The following is a 21,288-nucleotide window of genomic DNA, read 5'->3' on the forward strand; positions in this document are numbered from 1 at the left end:
TTTTTAAAATACCTGCTTTTGGTGCATTTTCTGGTGGGATGATGCCTCTCCTCAATTCAAATTGAATACATTGTTTGCTGCTTTGCTATTGTTCCACGCCATGTATTTTTCAGGAGCAAAACATGAGCCTTCTAAAGTTTGCTTAATATAAGTGTGTGCACCACATGGTGTGTTCTTCCTCCTCAATTATGATGATATGTCTGTTTGAATGGAAAAATAAGTTAATAGATGCCCAGTTCTCTCCCTTCTCCCATGGGACATGGGTTTCTAGCAGGCAAAAGGAGAAAATGTTTGTTAAAATAATGGCAGCCTATCACAGGTAACTATAGAAATTAGATACAGAGGGAGCTTGTTAGGTCCAGTTATATAGGGAGATTAAATATGGGTGGGTGGGTGTGTGTAGAAAGAATGGAGAAGTTTACAAAACCAAATTAAAATGTTTCCATGAGCCTTTCTTTGTTTAATTCCAATGGAAACTTTTGGTTCTGGGGTGGGATTTTTTTTGTATTTTGGTTTGTGTTTTTAACCAAACCTTCCCCTGCAGTACTAGCTACCCAAAGTTAAAGATTTGTGCTAGTTCAGCAGGAAGAGAAAGTGAAACTATTCTGATCTCATTCGACATGCCGAGAAATGCAGAAAGTAGACAAATCTCAAAAGTAATAAAGTAAATGGAGTTTGCTGCATTTTTTTATTTGATCTAGAACACGGTCAGTAATGCAAGAAGGAATTGGGGAGAGTGGTTAGATATAGGGCCATATCTTGCTCAGTTAACCTTTATGATCCTGTAGAAGTCACTACTGTAGATCTTTTAAATCAAGAAGAGAATTTGGCCTCTGTCACTTTCTCTTGAACGTGGAAGCATATGGCTGGATTTCTTGATCCAGGTGCCCAAAAGTGGATAAGTGAATATGTTGCAGTTTCACAAAGAATCTAAGTTAAAAATTTCTCAGTGCTTCTCAAGCTTCTGGAAACATAGAAAAAGTGTGCTTTGTACAGCTTTCCGGGCATCTCTGGTGAGAAAGTTGATTGCCCTTAATGTAGAATTCTAGTGTTTCATTTCTGAATACCTGTTTGGAGGTGATGTAAAAGGGATTGCTGGAAAGTATTCTATGGTGCCTAGGTCTCATATCCTATTTTACCACTTACATGAATTCAAATTCCTCTTCTCCACCATGAGTTCAAAGTTTACAGTGTACCACCTAGCCTCTAAATTTACTTTCATCTCCTCCCTGGATACCTCCTTTTCAGATGGAGGAAAACAGGACCACTAGCATTATCTAAACATAAACCTGGGACCCAGGAACTCCTCAGCTCTGACAGAGATTCCCTCTGTAGCCTTGAGTAAATCCCTTGGGCCCCAGTACTGCAGTGAGCTGCATATGGGTATGCTTGTGTTGACTTCAGTGGGGCTGCATCTGTGCAGAGCTCATTGGAGGATAGTGATCTTAATCTCTCTGCTTCGGTTTCCCATTTGTATAAAATGTGGTACTACCTCAAAGGATGTTGAGAGAGTTGGTGACTGTAAAAGTGACAATGTGTATGTGCTAAGTAGTCTCTGTCTATGTATATTTCTAATGCACATCTCATCTTTATAGCTAGGAGACCATGGCATCAATAAAATATTTTTCCCCCCCAAGTAAAAGGAGATTCTGTGGCTTAAGCAATAAATATAATGAGATATTTATCCTGTGTCTCTGGCATTTCCAGAACAGGGCAGTTGGACGACCCAAAGGGAAACTGGGCACTGCCTCTGCAGTGAAGCTAGCTGCTAATCGGACGACTGCAGGAGCGCGCCGGAGAAGGACGCGATGCCGCAAGTGCGAGGCTTGTCTACGTACAGAGTGCGGCGAGTGTCACTTCTGCAAAGACATGAAGAAGTTTGGTGGGCCTGGAAGGATGAAGCAGTCCTGCATTATGAGGCAGTGCATCGCAGTAAGTGTCCACTTGTAGCTGTGGCTCTCTTGAGACGCCTTGACAAGCCTTGTTCTGGTGGCTTGTGTCAGAGCATACCCACCCATCTTTCAGAGATCCTACTGTCCGTAGTGACTAGACATGGGCTATAGAACTCACTCCTCAAAGTTCATCTCTCCTACTTTAAAAGCAAGTTAAACACCGTGGATCCCAGTTGAGAGCTCCTTCTCAGACCTTTTTCCCCCCCTCCCCTCCAACCTTATTTAAAAATGTAATTTTGGATTCTCAGTAGGTTTGGGGGAGGGGGCAACATGAAGAGAGGATTATTAGAAACGTGCCAAAACTCACATCTTGAATATGAACCTCTTTGAATTTCAGGATGGAGGAAAATTCAAGTCCGATTCAAAGCAAAGGATGGGTGCAGGGGGGCTGTCTTCTGCTTTGGATCTTGTCAAATTCCATGAGAATCCAACCAACTTTACCACCTCAACTAAAGAAGGTGGAAATATTGGGCTAAAATCTCCCACAATTTTGGCACTGTTGGAACCTGAATCTCAGACTAAACCAGATCCAGATTTGAATTTGCCGCCGCCTCAGTTGTTCCTTTCCCACTGAGTTGCTGTGTTGTTCCAGTGGGTATACATCCACTCTCTGAAGGGAGGAAAGTCCAGCTTTTCTCTCCCATTTTCGTTGTGATTAGCTATATTTGTAAGTGTGAGAGTTTCCTCTGATGGATTCAAAGGCCTTGTCTGTGCTGGGATCAAACTGTGCCAGCTGCTATTACTATTTGGTGTGTTTTTTTGTTTGCTTTTTTTTAAAGGGGAAGGCACATTGTCTGCGGGTGGTGGTAATACTTCTATAGTGGCTTCCATCTGATCTTAGTTTAGTCTACTAGCACACCTATGAGTTACGTACATTTATTAACTTTTTTTTTATTTGAGGAAACTGAGGCCGAGAGAAATTGTGCTTTGGTCAGGGTCACACAGCAAGTGAGTAGAAGAGCCCTGCATAGAACCCAGATCTCCTAGGCCTGATTTTCAGGAATGTTCAGCACTCAGCAGCTCCCATTGTTCTCCATAGGAGCTGCTGGGTGCTGAGCTGTTCTGAAAATCTGGCCCTCTGACTCCCAGTCCTGTGCTAGGCCATACGTCCTCTTTAGAACAGGGGACTTGAATTCACTTCTTCTGGGTATGTTCCTAGCTCTGTCAGACTTGCTCCATGACCGTGACCAAGATTTTTAGCTTCTCGGTGCCTCAGTTTTCTGCTCTGTAAATTGGAGGGAATACCTACCTCTCTGTAAAGTACTTTTGCAGCTCTAGCATGCTTTTCATCTGAGTACTTTAAATTATTATTAACTGAGCTGTGACATGAATTCATTGACCAGTTTGGATGGAGAAATTTTTTAGTCATGCTGGTCAAATCTTGCTCCCCCTTCTTGTTGAGGGTCTACAGCGGGTTTATAATATGGCTTCACTGTCTCCATTGGTCAGGGAAACTGCTAGCAGCAACCAGTTTCAATCATGTTGTATAGTCCTGATCCCTGTGAAGGAGAAGGTTAGCAAAGTTGCACTGTTCTGTTAGCCAGTAGTTGCTTGAGGGATCCTCCACCATTTCTTCTGAGTAGTCCTAAACAAAGCAGGGCCACTCCTGTTTTGAGGGGGAAAACAATGCTAATACCATCTTCCCTGTCTCTGACCAGTTCAGGTGTGTGTCCAGAATGATCACAGATCTTCATGGAACTGGATTCTGTTCTGGGCATCTTTCCCTGTATTCTGTGGGAAAATTTTTCTTCCTAGATCAGTTCAGTTTCAGCAATTTTATTTCAGAGAGCTATAGTCTGACCACAGGGTTGGGAGTCGGGATGCCCTGGTTCTACTCCCAGCTTGGACGTGGACTCTGGGACCTTGTCTGCTCTGGGGAAATTCCCATTGGTCCTAGTACCAGTGGGACTCTTATTTCAGCTTCTCCATTGCAAAGAACATCTGTAGAATTGTCTGATTACAGTTTAAAATGGTTCATTTTGAACTGTTGTAGTTTGTAACAGTGCCTCATGTTCCCATTAGCCATCCTGCCTTATATAAACTTGGTCAGCATGTCCTCCGGTTATTGCAGTAGCAGTGCATTGTGGGTACATATCCCACAGCTTCCAGCACAGGTCCTCAAGGCGAGGCTTTGTGGAAGTAATAATCCACAATTTATTCTAGTGCTGTTCAATAGATTTTGTTTTCGAGTTTAAAAATATCAACTGTATACAGAACACAGGTATTTGGTAACTTTACAAGCTTTAAGAGAACCTGTACTGCATTTCATAAAACAGGAAACTAATCTGCATGAAATGACGGAAGCTGCAGTAGCTCAGAACAAGAGAGGAGTTGAGGATGTGGGATGTTGTATGTTGCACAGAGTGGTTCTTCAAGGTGATGCAGGGGCATTATGCTGGGAGGACCAATTGTAATGGTTCAGCTGCAATACCAGCCGTTTGTCAACACGGGCATTTCAGTGGTGCGGAGTGACCTGGGGCAGGATATAGAACTGGAGACCCTTGCCCCAAGCAAGAACAATTACAATAATCCTAACAATGTCTATGTGCTTTTGCAAGCACTTTTGTGCATAGACATAGTGTGTTACAAGCATTGCAGCTACTTGCAATACAAACAATTTCTAGTAGGCAGAACTTCTGTGGCTTTGAACTTAACTTCTGTCAGTTTTCCCCAACTGCAGAATGGAGATAATCTCTCCGTGTGTGTGTGTGAGGATTAATTAGTTAATATTTTTAAAGTTCTCTAAAGATGAAGTGCTAAGTATTTATTGACATGGTCTAAGGTTTAGAAGTGTTGCCAAAGCTAATACATCAAGTGTTAATGTATAGGGCAGGCTAAACAGTAGGATCTTCAATGTCAATCATTTTTTTTTATCCTGCCTGAGATTTCAAACTATCTGCAGATTTCAATCAATGTAGTTATCCAGTGATGGTTTGTTAAGATTTGTATATACTTCTAAAATGAAGCCTTTGCCAAGAGTTCTCAGCTCTTGAGGATTAATAGATAAGTAGTGATATATAATCTAGCTGAATGTTTTTCAAATTATAGCCAGCTTCTTTTAAGTGTCTTTGTTCCCCTCCTTGTCACAAGACTTGCACCATATTGCAGCAAACCAAGTACTTGTGTAACCCCCGCCTGCTCGGTGTGGCACTCTGTCCTCCTCTAGTGGTGGCTGGGCCAGCTGTAGAGATGGAGCCTGCTACAGCCTGGGCTAAGAGAGAGGTATCTTTTAGCTCATGCAGTAGAGGCTCATGCATTTAACTCAAGAGGTCCAAGGTTTGATGCTTACTCATGACGTCCAAGGTGGTCTGCTTACACTTGTGTGTGTCATTAGTGCAAAGACAGTTTCTTAATTAGATTCCGGCACTTTGACACCAAGGTTACAGAAATAACTAAAGTAGGTGGAGAATTGCGGCATCTTAACTGAGATCTGGCCTGGAAGGAAGAATCTCTCCATTGCTAGAAATTCACCCTATCTTCCTGTGTTCTTATACAGTGCCTACAAAATGGTATCCTAATCCTGATAGTGGCCTGTAGGTGATACTATGATCTAGATCTAACCATGATTAATATCTATGAGTTGAGAGATTTGGGTTCTGTTCCTGGTTTTGATGTGGACTTGCTCTGTGATTTTGGTTGAGTCCCATAACCTTCCTCTGCTCTTTATGTAAAATGGGGTTGCTGCCTACCTGCTAAGGGAGGTTATGAGGTATAATAGACCAATATTTTTGATCTAATGTCTCTTATTTCTTCTATGTCACTCTGTTACAGTAAACTGGCTCACAAGCAGGGCTCTGTATCTGTCTACTGTAAATTTCTAAGACCAAGGCCAATGTGCTGATGTACTTAGTGGGCAGGATTCATCCCTCGGGTTGTCCATTGACTTTAGTGGTGTTACAGGGGGCCAGGATCATCCCTAATGTATATCATTCACAATTTGTTGCTCTAGAACACTCATCCTGCTGTTGAAGTTCAGTGCTTGTTACATTAATTAGTTAGAGTTGGTGGCTCTCAGCACTTTACAGAATCAAGGACCCCGTTCCACAAACTGCTTTGAGATTAGCCAAATGTAAATTAAATGTCTTGATCGTCTGCTCCATTATGTTACCTATGCCCTAATCTCTCTCATGTTTGTGCAAACAGCCAGTGCTGCCTCACACTGCTGTGTGTCTCGTGTGTGGAGAAGCTGGAAAGGAAGACACTGTGGAAGAGGAGGAGGGCAAGTTTAATCTCATGCTAATGGAATGTTCCATTTGTAATGAAATAATACACCCAGGATGCCTTAAGGTGAGTCCAGAGAAATGACACCCATGGTAGTAATAAACAGAGTCAGTCACTTCCTTCAGTTAAAAACAATGAACTAAAACTAACTGCTTGAAAGCTTTTTTTGTGAAAACTGTATGAGAATGTAGAGCTGGCGCAAGGTGCAGGTTGGCAGTCCGGGAGCCCAAAACCCTCTCTGAGTAGGGAGCTTACTCAAGAGGATCCTCTTTGACATTTAGTAGCTAGTAACCCCAATGAGCAGGGAAACCCCTGCTTTCCAAAAGAGCTTTCAGATTTCTTCAGCCTCCTTAGTATTTGACATAAGTAAAGGTTCATCTCCTTAGATATTTCCGGGTAAATAATTCTGAGGTGAGGAGATGAACCTGTGAACTGCGGAGTTTCTTAGAGCTTTGGTGTTATTTAAACAAAACAAGTTGAAAGTTAGGAGATTAGAACTTAGTGATTCAAATAAACCTAAATGTCAGTCTGGAAAGACTCAGTGAAAATTCCAATGTTCACCCAACATCTAGCTCTTTCTCCCTTTACAAATGGTAGTAAATGTGTGCCTCCCACCCAGCCATCCCAGTTGCTATAGGAAAGAAACTGAATTTGTCTGTTTAGATGGATTACAATAACATGGTCTGGCTGTAAAATAGTACAGCCTGCATGCTGTTCCTGCCTGGCCCTTACTGGGTGTAGGGTGGTCTTAGGACCAACTTGTGAGGGTGAGTAGGGTAAAGGATTAATTGTCTGTTCTGCATGTTGTGGGTAAATGTGGGCAAAGTTGATCTCTGGCCTAGAGTTGAGCATGGGGACTCTGGGAAAACTACGCATGTCTATACTGTGATTAAAAAAAACTCGTGGCACCAAGTCGCAGAGCCTGGGTCAGCTGACTCAGGTTCATGGGGCTCAGGCTGCAAGACTAAAAATAGGAATGTAGATGTTTGGGTCTGGGCTGGAGTCCAGGCTCTGAGATCTCTCCCCTTGCCGGGTCTCAGAGCCCAGGCTCCAGGCTGAGCCCAAACATCTAAACTCCAATTTTATAGCTTAAGCCTCATGATTCTGAGCCAAGTGACCTGGGCCGGCCTTGATTGTGCTGCAGGTCTTTTATTGCAGTGTAGACACACCCACTGTGACTGGGGTAGAAGCAGGATCTTCCACTTGGATTAAATCAGTTGTGGTCCTTTGCCTGTACAGAGAAGGTTTGTCTCCCACCTTTAACTAGAGAGTGGTCTTGCAGTATGCGAGAAGGAGAATGAGATGACTTCTTTAGGACAGCGGAGGGTGTATGGCTGGAGTGTTCAGTGATTCAAGAGCAGAGTTGAAGCTGGCAATGAAATCTCAGCTAAGTATTTCTAGGCTCTGACATTTGTAAATTAAAAAGTCTGGTTTAGATGAGTTAAAACCACAATTCCCACCCTTCAAACAACCTCCCTACTCCTCAGAAAGGACAAATAGGTAGCTCAGTTCATGTGTTTGTCCAGACATAAACCTTGTGTTCAGCAGAGGCTGGCTCTGAGCTCATTGAGCTTTCCCAGCAGTGCCTGTGTCCCGGTAGTCTCTAGGGAACGCAGCAGGTATGTGTTAGACTTCAGAAGTTCTCTGCATTAGCCTAACTCTGCTCCCATTGACACCAGTGGCCATACCCTTCAACGGGAGCAGAGTTAGATCAATGCTGAGCACATCTGAAAATCCCACCCTCTCTGTGGGCTTTTGCAGCCACTTGACTGGGAGACTTCTGAGCCACTCCATTCCAGAACTGATCCTGGGAGCGATTTGTCTAGCTTGAGTCACTCAGCCATTTTCTCCTTCATCGTCATCCCAATTTATGGTTAAAATGGTTTTGCTATTTCCACAGTAAAATGTATTCCAATATCCCCTACTCCCAGAAGGCCACAGTTGGTGCCTGTGGAACCCACTGTGATGGAAAAATACTTTTTGTTCCAAAATGCAGGAACCACATGCTCTGGATAATGCTGTCTGTACTATCTCTCAGCTCCCTAATCTCTGGGTGAGGAATGGCACAATTTTCAAAGGTGCTCAGCACCTACAGCTCCTGTTGTCGTCAGGAAGGTGGAGAAGGGCAGACTGCAGTTGCTCGGCACTTCTGAAAATGAAGTCTTTAGTATTTTAGTGAAAGAGTGACTGATAGCACTTGCTGGAGCTAGTGGTTAGCAGGGGAAGGAGCTGTGTAGTCTGTCCTGCAGGGTACATCAGTCCTGACCTGCAGCACTGCTTTACTATTGCAATGCACCAAATTCACATGCCCAAACTACTCCACATTTTCCTCTGTCCTTCCCTGCAGCATCATAGAGTAACATTATTCAGGATTTGGCCTGCAGGACAGAATCACTGTTTAGTGACAGTTGAAACATTGACTTCCCCAAACCAAATTTGGAGCTTGCTGATGTGCTAGCTAGCTATGCAGGATGTGGGTCAGACCTGTGAAATTCAAGAAAATACTACTGCTGTCCTGCATATTCGTGACCAGAGACTAACCAGCCAAGTGCTGGTTTGGTAACATAGAAAAATCACTTTCAGTGTCTATGAAAATGGAAAAGTTAGAGATTTGCAATTCTGCCCTGGGCAACCAGGTGCAGGGTTTTTGGGGGTTTTTTTAAGCAAGTAAAAACAGCTGGCAGATAACACCCCCTAGGATTCCTTTCCCTATCCCTGGTCGGAAACACCATGTCAAACTGAGCTTTTGGGGAGCCCCTTACACCTTGTCCTCAGATAGTGTTGTGTGGGCTGGAAGCCTTGTGTATCTCCTCAGCTTCTCTGGAGCTCCCAGAATCCCTGGTGACCTGTAGCAGTGGGGTATCCTTCAGTGCCATTTCTGTAGGTAATCTGCTCAGGGTGGCTGCCTAAGTGACATTTATTTACAGAATGAAAAGGACACCATCCCACCAGGGAGCCTCTGGAAAGGCAAGGCAGTGTGTACATTGAAGGAGAATGGCAGAGGGAAGATGATGCAATGGGAGCCTCCCTCTGTATTCCTTCTTTGTTCATGGGCACTGCGTAGCCCTATGGTTGGGCTCCACAATGTTTCATGAGACTGAAAAAACTCCAGAGTCCTGTGACACCTTATAGACTAACAGATGTATTGGAGCATGAGTTTTTGTGGGTGAATACCCACTTTGTCGGATGCATGTAGTGGAAATTTCCAGAGGCAGGTATAAATATGCTGGCAAGAATCAGGCTACAGATAACGAGGTGGATTCAATCAGGGAGGATGAGGCCCTCTTCTAGCAGTTGAGGTGTGAACACCAAGGGAGGAGAAACTGTTTTTCTTTAGCCTGATTCTTGCCACTGAAAATCAGCTCGTGTGCAGCCTTCGGCATAGGTTGCCTACCCCTGAGTTAGAGAGTGAACATCCTTGGACTCTAAGTTTCCATCATGTCTGATTTCTCTGGGGAGAGACTTGTTCTCTGAGCCCATTCTACTGAGGTGACTCCACAGCTTCTGCAGTGCACTTCTGTGGGAACGGTTCAGAATGTGTTAGTGTAATTTCCACTCCCTTTCAGGCTGTTCCAGGTTATAAAGCCCACACTTTTCAAAGTTCCTAGCTTGCTTGCATAAGGGTACGTTGGGTTTCTCCACTATCTAAGACTTACTTTCAGCGTGTGATCTTTTATAACCATCTCAGGCTTCTTCCATTGAGAGAAGGGAGGGAGTCCCCAGCAGCTGATCGTATTGGCAAGCCAGTCAGACTGCGACAGTTAGATCTCAATTCCATGTATGAAGGAGTATGTTATGGGCTCTGGGATTTATTGCCATGCTCTCATTTTTCTGCAAATTTGATCTCAGCAGCAAAGTATCCAAGCTGAGTCTGTCTGTCTGCGAATATCACCCAGGTGTGTCCTCTGCAGACACAGCCATTTCTGCTTTGTTCCTCTCCACAGTGAATGTATGGATTTTAAAAGGAATCTGAATAGCAGCCTTTCATCACATATCCTTTACTGTTTCCTAAAGAGCGTTTAATCCATGCTGGTTAATCCAGTTAATGATCGAGCGTGTTCCAAATCTCACTGTTAATGTAGGTGACTTACTGTGTTTTCAGATTTCTAAGGATCCAAATTTAGTTTTTTCTCAAAAGAATGTTCCTTCTTTCCTTTTAGTCTCTTAGTCATCAAGATGTATTCTTGGGGAGGCTTATCTTTTCCAAACCTTGCGAATGAATTTAGTGCTAATGAGTGCAAGAGGATGAATAGCATTAGGTACACTGGTAAAGAAGCATGCATGGAGTCTAAGACCTTCTCTACACACACACTGCTGTGCCAGTACACTTCATTCCCCACTTGTCACCCCCTTCTTATTCCAGCACTTCCATGCCACATGGCTTTTGCCTAATGTTGTCAAATAAACACTGTGATTCCCACAACCTTTAATAGGACAACTGCATAGTTGTATAGTCCCACATTTGTGTGTCTCATTAGTTTGTCTACAATTACCCACATCTCTTCAGTGCTTTAAACTTCACACAAAGGGGCCTAATGACCTTTGTCTCCCCTTTAGGTAGAATTCGATCTATTCAGCACAAGAAATAACTTGTTTCTGACTTGGGACTGCCCCAGGGGCTGTTTCCTAAAGGTGGAGGATCTACAGAACTCATCGTGGCACAGTCCCACACCTGTGAAGGGGGAAGGGAGGTTTAAGTGATACAGGCAAGATAGAAATGTTTAAAATTCCTCCCCAGTTTGCTTACAATGCTCGAGATTATTAAAACTGAAAGGGCTCTTCAAAAACCAAACTGACATCACTCTGATGGGATAGTGAAATAGAGCAGTCACTGTCTGTCTGCTTCAGAGGCTTCAGACTGTAGCCCTCGTAGTACTGCAGGAGAATATTCAAATACAAATGAGCTGTTTCACTAAATTTAAAAAAAAAAAAAAAAAATAAAGCTTTTCTTTAACAAAACCTGCCTGAGTCCCCCAGGCCCTTTATAGCACTGCCCTGGCCTCTGTTTCAGACTTAGTCCCCTCAGGTCCGTTACCCTGCTGGTAATTATAGCCTTGATGTCTTATTGGCCTTGCTTCCAACCTGCCCCTATGTATTTAATGTCCTCCTTACGAGCTACTTTGCTTTCCATATAAATATAAATCTTCTGATGCATTTCTTCCACAGTGCCAAGAAGTGAATCTAATTTTTAACAGGTTTTTTTTTAAGTTTGTAATTGACTCAGGGTATGAACATGCCATAAATGAGTAGCCATGTGCTCTTATTACTATAACCCTTGTCTTGCCTCACCCCATCCTGACCCTACTGTTTAATTCCATTATGCCAGATCTAAAATAAGACTAAAGGTGCAATTTTCAAAAGCACCTAAGTCCCACTTTCAAAAGTGAATTAAGGGCTTATGAAAATTTATCCTATTACCTCTTTGGGGCACAACCATGTTGCTAATTATAGCATACAGCCCTTAATGCAGTTGTGAAGACTGTCTTTTTAAAAAAGAAACACAACACTAATAAACTGGATAGAATGAGCTTTTCTTCTCCGTATACAACCTGTTGAATTGATGAACAAGGAATGGATAACTTTGAAGGCAAGGGGGCTATACAATAAAATTGCTAGGCACACCGTATCTTTTGAATTAAAGTTTCAGCCTGTCCCCTGGAACTGACCTGGCAAGATCCATTTTGTTGGTATTTGGGCTGCAGCCTGGCATGGGGTTATTTTCCTGCATGGGTCCTTGATTAACATTTTAAGGAGCACTTTTAAGTACATTACAAAAATCCTCACTTTTAAAAACACATTTCCATGTTAATGGGGATGGGAAGGAGACCTTTGTATCTGTAAAATGAGGATAATGATATTGACTTCCCTTGTGAAGTGTTGTGGGATCTACTAATGAAAAGCGCTGTATAAGAGCTGGGTGATATTTATTTATTTTATTATTAAAAGGCTGATCTTCTTGCCAGGCCACTGCAGGGAAATGAGTGAAAGAGTGTATTGTAAATTGGAGATGAAGGAGAGGACAGTCTTAGATTAGGCGATCGAACAGCCCATTTCACTACAAATACAGGATATGTGGTCAGGGCCGCCGAGAGCGGGTTCAGGCCCCGGCGAAAAAATTTTTTCGGGCCCCCCAGCAAGGGCAAACCGGCTAAACAGGGCCGACAAAGACAGGCCACAGGCCCCCTTCCAGACTGCCGGGCCCTGGTAATTTGTACCGGCTCTCTTTCCCCCTCCCTTCCCCCCAGTCAGTCCTGTATATGGTATCTTAATAGAGAATGCGTCAACTATTAAACAGGGACTACCACTGATCTTAGCCAAAAAGCCAAGACTTAAAATGCATCTCAAATACCAAACTGTGGTTTTGGTTTTGGTTTTGTTGGTGGTGGTTGATGAGTAATCTGACAGGGTCGGGAGTACGCGTGTCACAGTGCAAACAAGGTAGTGCTGTTCCTTTAGTGCATCTACCCTAGAGCCACTGGAAGAGAAACAACTGATCTGAGAAACAGGATAGCAGTGCAAAGAGTCTATCCCCTGCTATTGTAATGACTAATTTTAGATTACGATAATCTGTATGTGGATTTGCACTGCCACTTAACACTATTAACGGGTTATGCCTCTTTCCCTCTAGGTGAAGGAATCAGATGGTGTAGTTAACGATGAACTGCCGAACTGCTGGGAATGTCCAAAGTGCAACCATGCAGGGAAAACTGGGAAAGTGAGTTTCACTGGAATGCATGACATAAGCATGAGACACTAAATCTGGTGTATTCTCTGTAACATTCAGATCTATTTTGGCTGTCTTGTTTTGGCTATGGAACAAAAGCACTATTAGTCTAAAAATCCATGTAGTAAACAAAGAGACACATTGTCAAATAACTTGACTATTTAAAAATCTTCTCTGCTTTTCTTTATCATATGTCATTCAGCCGAGACAAAGAAAAGAAATTAGTCAGCACCCCTCTTGTTTGCAGTCATTTTCACTTTTGGATTCTGTGCACTGACAGAGTGTAACCAAAACATTGTAGGAAATCCTGCAGAGGAGGGATGTTTAAATCCAAACTAAAAGCTGTTTGTTTTTAAGATTTTTGTAAAGCTGTATTCAACAAAATCTGAAGTGTCCCTTACAACTAGTGAAACATTAGATTCTTTATTATCTGAGATGGAGGTAGAAGGTATGTTACAAATAAGAAAAATGCCTTGGAGGTTAAAATTCTTTACCACACTGACTGCTTGTGAATAGCCATTTAGTGGTTTAATCAACTGCTTGTAACCAGACAAGCTTCAGGTGAAATGCATTGTAAACAGCAAAAAAAAGACATAAGATATAAAGTTTGTTTGTGTTTTCTCTCTCTTTGGCGTACAAGCAAAAGCGTGGACCAGGATTCAAATATGCGTCGAATCTCCCAGGCTCACTGCTTAAGGAACAGAAGATGAACAGAGATAATAAGGAAGTAACAGATGTAGCAAAACGGAAAGGGGAATGTGAAGAAACCCCCAGGCGGAAATCTGATGAACATTCCAAAAAAAACCCTGTTGATTCTATTTTGAGGAGAAAGTCAGATGATGTGCATATGCGAAGGAAAAGAAAATTTGAGAAACCCCAAGAACCTGCTATGAGAAAACGGGTATGAGAGGATAGAACCCCATTTCCTTAATGCACGCGCGTACACAGGCACTTGTAGGTTAGGGGCTGATGTCTCTTGCACTTCTGCTTTAAATTTTCCTTTGAGTCTCTTGAATTCCAGCAAGTGATAGTTACAAAGGAAATTGCATAGCACTTTACATTTCTTTTTGAAAAGTATCCATCAAGCAGAACAGTAAAGTTTATCCACCTGAACTATACCTTACTTTTTTATTCAGGGACAGAGAATACTGGGCAAAGAACTGGCTATTTACTTGAAAAAAGCAATTCTGAATGAAGAGAGCCCCACTGTAGGATTTTTTTTTTTTTTTAAACCAGGTGTGGGGTGGTCAAAAGTAGCTTCGATCAACCCTTTTCATCTCTAGCCACTGGGTGGCACTTGATAGCTTTCTCTAACTAGCCATAACTACATACAGCAGTAGTAATACTTCACTAAGGAACTGATCCTTACAGCATCTCTGAGATAATATTTTTCCCAACTTACAGAGAGAAGGAGGAATGTATCTATTGCTTTCAGCTGCAATTTAGGCAACTTTTTAAAATCTGACTTGCACAGTTTATTTGGGCCAGAAAGCATTCAAATGCATTAGTTTTATTTAACATCTAGGGATTGCAGAGTATCTTGTCTGGAAGTGAAAGGGGGCACTTTGGTCATGAGTAAATGTGCGGTGATTTCGGTCGTGTTTAATGGGAGTTTTTGTGCTAGTTTTGTAGTACACATAAATTCACTATGGTAAACAGCCCAAGATTTGAAATAGTTGATACAGGTAGGGATTGAAGTTACAGAGGCAGAATAGGGGGCTGCATGCACAGTGCCAGTCCACAGGTTTGGTCTCTAGCCAGTGCTGTTATCTGCTTGCCTTCATGGCCACTAAAAACTATTTGACTTAGTAGAGGATGCTGGTTCGCATTTCCTACATGCCTCCAGAATGTGGGACACTTGATGGTTCCATAGAGTGACACCACAGTGCAATGGGGTGGAGATTATGGGGGGATGTTAAATGTTCATTAATGGACTTCAGCTATTGAAAACAACAAACCATTAATATTCAGAAATATTCAGAAAGGCAAGAAACAAAGTGTGGCTTGATTATTATATAGCGGGTTAACCTGTCCGCTTCATTATGCTTTGCTGTAACCACTCACCAAACCAGCCATTAATTGAAGAAAATTGGTATAGTAGGAATTTTTACTAGATACCTACACAAAAAATAAAACATTTGTTTTGTCTTTTCTTTTCTGAAACAGCTAAAACTCGGTAAAGAAGAGAAACTCTTCAGGAAAAAGGTACCTCTTTAATTTGTGTGCTGCCACTTTTTTCCCCCTCTTGTGTTCTCTGAGCTGCGTTGTGGTTCAGTTTCTTTAGCAATCCCATTGCTGTGTCTTTGCTGCCATTTTTACTGCATATTTGCATCTCAAAATCAGAAAACACCCTCTTTCTGAATGCACACAGAGGTTTCCACCTGAGATTAGTTGATCCTTTTTTTTTTTTTTAATATTTCCTATTCTACAATCCTCTACTAAAATGCTGTCAAAACATAGGCTATGTCATTTTCAAAGACCAGTGGGTAAAATTATCTTCTCTGTACTGATGTTCTGCTCTCCCTACATGCACCAATCTTGCCAGACCCAATAATACCACCTGGCTATTTGTGTAATGGTGTAAGAGGTAAAATCTATCCCAACCTTGATAGTGATCTGTTTACCTTTTATACACTAGCATATGATTAGAAATGTTGTTGTAGGTCATTAAATTATCCAGCTCCTACTTTCTGACTCTGATATCCTAGGATGGAGAATGCCATAAGGTGACTATAGTCTTCTGAAGAAGTTTCCATTTAATTAATCTAAATTACCTATCACTAACTTTCAGTAACTTCTCTTTCTCCTGTAATCAATGTAAAAAGGGAGGGATGGATCATCTTTTGCTAATCTCTCTGTAATCTTAAATACCTTAGTCCAGTCCCCTGTAACTTTTGGTTAAAGCTCAAAAAAAACAACAACAAAAAAGAGCTGTGAAGGCTGTGCATTAATGATACATCCCCATTTAAAAGCTAGGAGCATGTCCTTTTATTAGATCCATATAGTTTATTGAAGCAGCATAGAAATTCTGGCATAATAATCAGTGTGTTGATAGTGTCACACCTCCTTTTGCCAACCTCATCTCTGTTTACTACAGTGCCGTTTCATTTTAGTTTTAACAACTGTCAACTTCTCTCTTGCTTGTAGTGATCAGATTAGACCTGAAATCTTCCCCTTTTTTGGCATAGCATTGCACATCTTTTGCAACTGTGTCTAACGTACGTCACTGTGGGATTTGATTAAAGTAGACAAGTGATGTGTGATTCCTGCTTACGAAAAGTGACTGGAGCAGAGAGGAAGGTGCCAGCTGACCCCTCCACAGCCCCACTTTCAATCAAAGTTTCTGTGAACTTCAGGTCTCATCAGACTAGCAGTGTATCAAGGCTGTCAGTTGGATCACCCATTTGTATATATACACACTATGCTGGAGAGAGAATGAGACAATGCAGTGCACTCCTTGGGACAGAAAGGGCTAGCTACCACTCAAGGATCCAGCAGTAAGTGGCAGAATAGCAGTATGCCAGGAATGTGGCTTAGTAATTGCAATACAGAATGTTCCAAAACTTGCTAAATCAAATCAGCCTAGTGCTCTTAGCCTGCATTGCTGCTTGGGTGAGTAAAACCACTGGTCTTGACTGCATATCAGGAAATAAGTGGTCATCTTTTAAAATGGGAAATTTTACTTTCTGAACCACAGTGTCCTGAGCCAGATTTCTCCTACGCAACAGACATCTCCTTGGGAAGAGGGCATTTGTTTACAATGTGGTGTTACCTGGTGCATATATTAATTGTTTAACTGGTGCTCGCTTGCTGTGCTACCAGCAGATCCTTAAAAATTAGATTGTCCTGGTGTTTCAGGAATATCCATGTTAAATATAAAACAGTCCCCTGGAGTCTTCAGGGTTGCTCCTGAAGTTACAGTTTTTAATATACAATGCCACTTTAAAATACCATCTTAGGCATGGTGCCACCAGTTATTAACGTTCCACTGCAGTCGGGAGAATGTTTGGATGTGGTTCTGTACCCTGTTGCCCTCTATGCAGGCTGCTGGGAAGCATGTCCTCTTGCACAAGGTGCTGTTTGCAGGCCCTGTGGCACTAACTCGTTAATTATCAGCTCTACTAAGCCTCAAACTCTTCCTTTTCAGAGGCGATCATGGAAGGCTACAGATGACCGACCTGCCATGGCCAAACCCCTGCGGCGTATTAAACAGGAACCCGAGGAGGATCTGCCAGAAGCACCTCCAAAATCCAAGGAGAGTGACCAGTCACGGTCGAGCTCTCCCACTGCGGGCCCCAGCACCGAAAGTGCTGAGCCCAAGGACAAGAAGAAGATAAAGATGAGGCGGAAAAGGCGGCTTCCAAATAAGGAACTGAGCAAAGAGCTCAGCAAGGAGCTCAATCAGGAGATCCAAAAAACCGAGAACAGCCTTGCCAATGAGAACCACCAACCCATCAAATCTGAGCCAGAGAGCGAGAACGAGGAGCCCAAACGTGCTCTGAGCAATAGCGAGAGACTCCACAGGTTCAGCAAAGGGTTAAATGGGACTCCCAGGGAGCTGAGGCACCAGCTTGTGCCAAGCCTGCGAAGCACACCTAGGGTGATTACCCGGCCACCACCTTCACTATCTCCTCCCAAATGCATTCAGATGGAACGCCATGTAATCAGGCCACCCCCCATCAGCCCTCCTCCGGACTCACTCCCCCTAGATGACGGGGCAGCCCATGTGATGCAAAGGGAAGTCTGGATGGCTGTCTTTAGCTACCTCAGTCATTGCGATTTGTGCATCTGTATGAGAGTTTGTAAGACCTGGAACAGATGGTAAGGAGCTGAGGGGGACAATGCTGCTTGTATCTATCTTCATGATGCGATTCATGGAGGTATAGGATAATCAGCACTTACTAATTTCTCTTCTTCCTGAAGGAGATTTAAGCATGTGTGAAGTTTTAGGGGAAGATGATGCGCTCCTCAGTTCACATGGAGTGTGGGTATGCCCACAAATGCTGGCCTTTAACAAAACCATAGCAGATCTCTCTCTCAATGCAGCTCAATCAAAAATAGTTTAAATATTTCTAGGTGAGGAATGTATATGCAGGAGCTGGCCTGCTTTTTCTTGAGAACTCTAGATCACTTACAAGGCTGGTAGACATATAACCACATAACATCTCTCATGCCAACTTTATTCCAAAATCCTCTAGTTAGACAACAGCAGAGAGAGCAGTGTACTAGTATAGGAAGTAGAGATTCCTGAATCTGGACATCCTTAGTTACCTGCCTGCCATTAACTTGAGTCTTTTCTCCATCCAGTTATTAAATGCCTCCTGAGATTCAGACAAGATATCCCATTGCCCCCTGTTCACTGATTTCAGAGGTGCTTCAAGCTGCTCTAAGATTATTTTTGCATATATAGGGCACATGGTGGAAAGAATTTGTTTGTTGTATTCCCAACCCTCTGCTTTTTAACAGCAGTTTCATTGGTAGAGAATCTGAGTATATTTTCCATGCTAATTATTATATTGCCATTTATGGTTTCTCTCTCTGGGGCTCTTATATAAATTGACTCAATAGGTCAATGACCATAACCCAACAATAAGCTGTAATGTATATTATGAATCTCATAGCCATGTTTATACACTTGGCTGAACTTCCAATAAAGCATCCTCTTGGCTGGCTGCTCAGATGTATCAAAACTCTAGTATTTACCCAGACAGGCAGATAACAGACTCTTTCATGGCACTCCCCAGTAATGAATAGGATAATTGACAAGCTGATAACTCCATGGAGAATAAGGTCCATGGAATTGCTTCCACTGTGGATTCCTTGGTGATTTTACAAGATGCTTGTAAACAGATTTTCTCCAGCTAAGTACAATGTTTCCGAATGCTAGGTAAATCTTGCACGTTCGTTAGGATTTTTGCATGGCTCTGTTGCCCATAGCAAACTGTAGCAACATGGAAGGGACAGAGACACAGAAGCTGTGTGTGTAGGATTGAAATAGAGATGCAGAACAAGAGATGGAGATTTCAATCTTATGAGACTCACCAGTTTAGCTAAAAGGAAAACTGGAGAAATCAGAACAGTCAATAGCACCTCCTTGGTTAAAACTGACCTTCAAATCCAAAGGCTGAGAAAAATAAGAAATTGTACTGGTTTGTTGAGGCTATATGATGGGATTTTCAAAAGCTCCTCGGTGACTTAAGAGCACAGGTCCCACTGAAAGTCAATGGCACTGTGCTTTTGAAAATCCCTCCCATAACAGGGTTTCATCTATTGGGAAGAAATCCTTACTTTTTGGCTTTGATGAAAACACTTGAAGCAGCTTTCAATTTGTGTAATAGTCTCTGCTTGAATGCATGCATGAGCTCTCCCTAGCCTCTTCAAACAGATCTCTCAGCTGCTGCCATTACATTGGTTTCTCAGCTATTTTTCACTCTTAAGGCATTACAGAATTCAAAGCAAATCCCAAATTAACAATTGTATTGTTATTGTAGGTGCTGTGATAAAAGATTATGGACCAAAATAGATCTAAACCATTGTAAATCCATCACTCCACTTATGCTCAGTGGCATTATCAGGAGACAGCCTGTAACCCTTGATCTTAGCTGGACAAACATATCTAAAAAACAGCTGAGCTGGCTCATCAACAGACTCCCAGGTAAGTGACATTGTGACTGGTGTATTGATCCCAATTTAGATATAAAGGAGGTCTCTAGGGAGAAATCTCTGTGAAATGTGTAATGAAACAAAATTTAAAATGATACAAAAGGGATCGAAGTGGCGTCAGAGAAAAGTATTAGGACACAGAATCCTACAGCAACAGTATGACTGGAAATTATGTGGTGATTGTTGAGAGTCCTATATGAAATGAGTGGGATAGGTTCTAGTGGAAAAATGTCCAAATCATTATTATAAGCACCCTTGTTAACCAGCCTCTTAAGAGAAGTTTAGGATCAAACGGGTGACGGAGAACTCTGTCTTCAGGGAGATAGTCACCCATAGTGGTGGATATTCCAGATCGGGGTGAAGTACAGTGACAGGGCATTGCAGGAACTCTTGCCCTGTCACTGCCTGTGTTAGCTCTGTTCTGTGGTCAGAAGATTGCAGACTCTTGGGCGTGTTAGGATCTGTCACCAGTGCTATGTTTATCCTTAAAATTAACCTAAATTGGACTCTACACTAGGATCAACTATGGCATTTTCCTTGTTTGTATCTCCAGGTCTACGAGACCTGCTGTTATCAGGGTGTTCATGGATAGCCGTCTCAGCACTTTGTAGTTCCAGTTGTCCTTTACTCCGAATCCTGGATGTTCAGTGGGTGGAAGGATTAAAAGATGCACAAATGAGAGACCTCTTGTCACCACCAACAGATAACAGGCCAGGTAACAGATTGATTTATTAATTAATGTAGCTTGGCAAGTATCTTTCATGTGCCAATAGATGGTAGCTGGTTTGTGGGACACTGCAATTCTTGGGGCCAGATCCTCAGCTGTAATAAATCAGCAAAGCTCCTTGAAGTCAGTGGTGCCGCTACAATTTACATTAGCTGACCATCTGGGCCCTATTCTGTAGAATGCTGACATATATGAGATGTGTGGGCCAGTACTGGTACAGTCCTTCTGGACATCCTGTGGTAAGTTCCTAGGTAACAGGCTATGGCCTCTGGGCACTCACTTCATCTGGTGTGCCAGCTTTCCCAGCAAATGACTTTCCTCCATTCAGGCTGCAAACGTGTATACTTTAAAAGCCTGGAAAGCTTTTCTTTCAATTCAGAGGAGCAGTAGCTTTTTTGGCCTTAGCAAGGCCTCATATCAGCTCAGAGCAATATTGTGTGATCTACCAAACATGCTGGATCTGAACCTGCAAATACATAGTGCTTGTTCCTATGAATAATTCCATTTAAAGTCTTTGGACCCTTAATTATGTTACTGGGACCACACTTTTTCCCCCATCAGGGTTTGGATTTGTCCATATGCCTGTGCAAACAGGAAATTATTCTAGACTCTTGCATGCTGAGACATAGCTCTATCTCAATCATTAACAAAGCTATCATCAAAAATATTGAGCCAAAATGCATTTCACATCTCAGACTGCACTGCTGGAGCTGAAATAAGTCCCAGTCTTCCATTTTGACTCACTGTTGAGTTGGGCTTGGGTTTGTCAGACCTCAGTTTTTGTTCTTTTGTTCCCATTGCTGTGTGGAACCCTTGCAAAAAGGGGAAAGTGATTGACTGCAGGGGAAACAGTGAAAAGGACTTTAGGTAAAGTGCTGTCAAATGTACAAGCTAAAAGTGAAAAAACAGAGGAGGAAAATGTACTCTCACTGATGGTCACCTTGAGGGCTCCTTGAAACAGTAGGTAACTTAAATCACTTCTGTGTATTATTAACTGTCCA

At 42.5% G+C, this 21,288-nt stretch overlaps 1 protein-coding gene across 5 annotated transcripts in view; it reads left to right on the plus strand.

Annotated features, from left to right (window-relative positions):
* KDM2B (lysine demethylase 2B) overlaps positions 1 to 21,288 on the plus strand; it is a 164,654-nt gene that overhangs the window by 141,190 nt on the left and 2,176 nt on the right. For 4 of the 5 annotated variants that reach the window (XM_044989670.1, XM_044989674.1, XM_044989672.1 and 1 more), the window contains 8 exons: positions 1,708 to 1,932; positions 6,096 to 6,239; positions 12,802 to 12,888; positions 13,529 to 13,798; positions 15,064 to 15,102; positions 17,045 to 17,718; positions 19,389 to 19,552; positions 20,114 to 20,275. In XM_044989670.1, the coding sequence (XP_044845605.1) occupies positions 1,708 to 1,932; positions 6,096 to 6,239; positions 12,802 to 12,888; positions 13,529 to 13,798; positions 15,064 to 15,102; positions 17,045 to 17,718; positions 19,389 to 19,552; positions 20,114 to 20,275 (1,765 nt within the window). The remainder of the gene's footprint in view (positions 1 to 1,707; positions 1,933 to 6,095; positions 6,240 to 12,801; positions 12,889 to 13,528; positions 13,799 to 15,063; positions 15,103 to 17,044; positions 17,719 to 19,388; positions 19,553 to 20,113; positions 20,276 to 21,288) is intronic. The other variant, XM_044989671.1, reaches the window with a different exon arrangement.

The sequence above is a fragment of the Mauremys mutica genome, chromosome 16, assembly GCF_020497125.1.
Source record: "Mauremys mutica isolate MM-2020 ecotype Southern chromosome 16, ASM2049712v1, whole genome shotgun sequence".
In the NCBI taxonomy this organism is placed as follows: Eukaryota; Metazoa; Chordata; order Testudines; family Geoemydidae; genus Mauremys; species Mauremys mutica.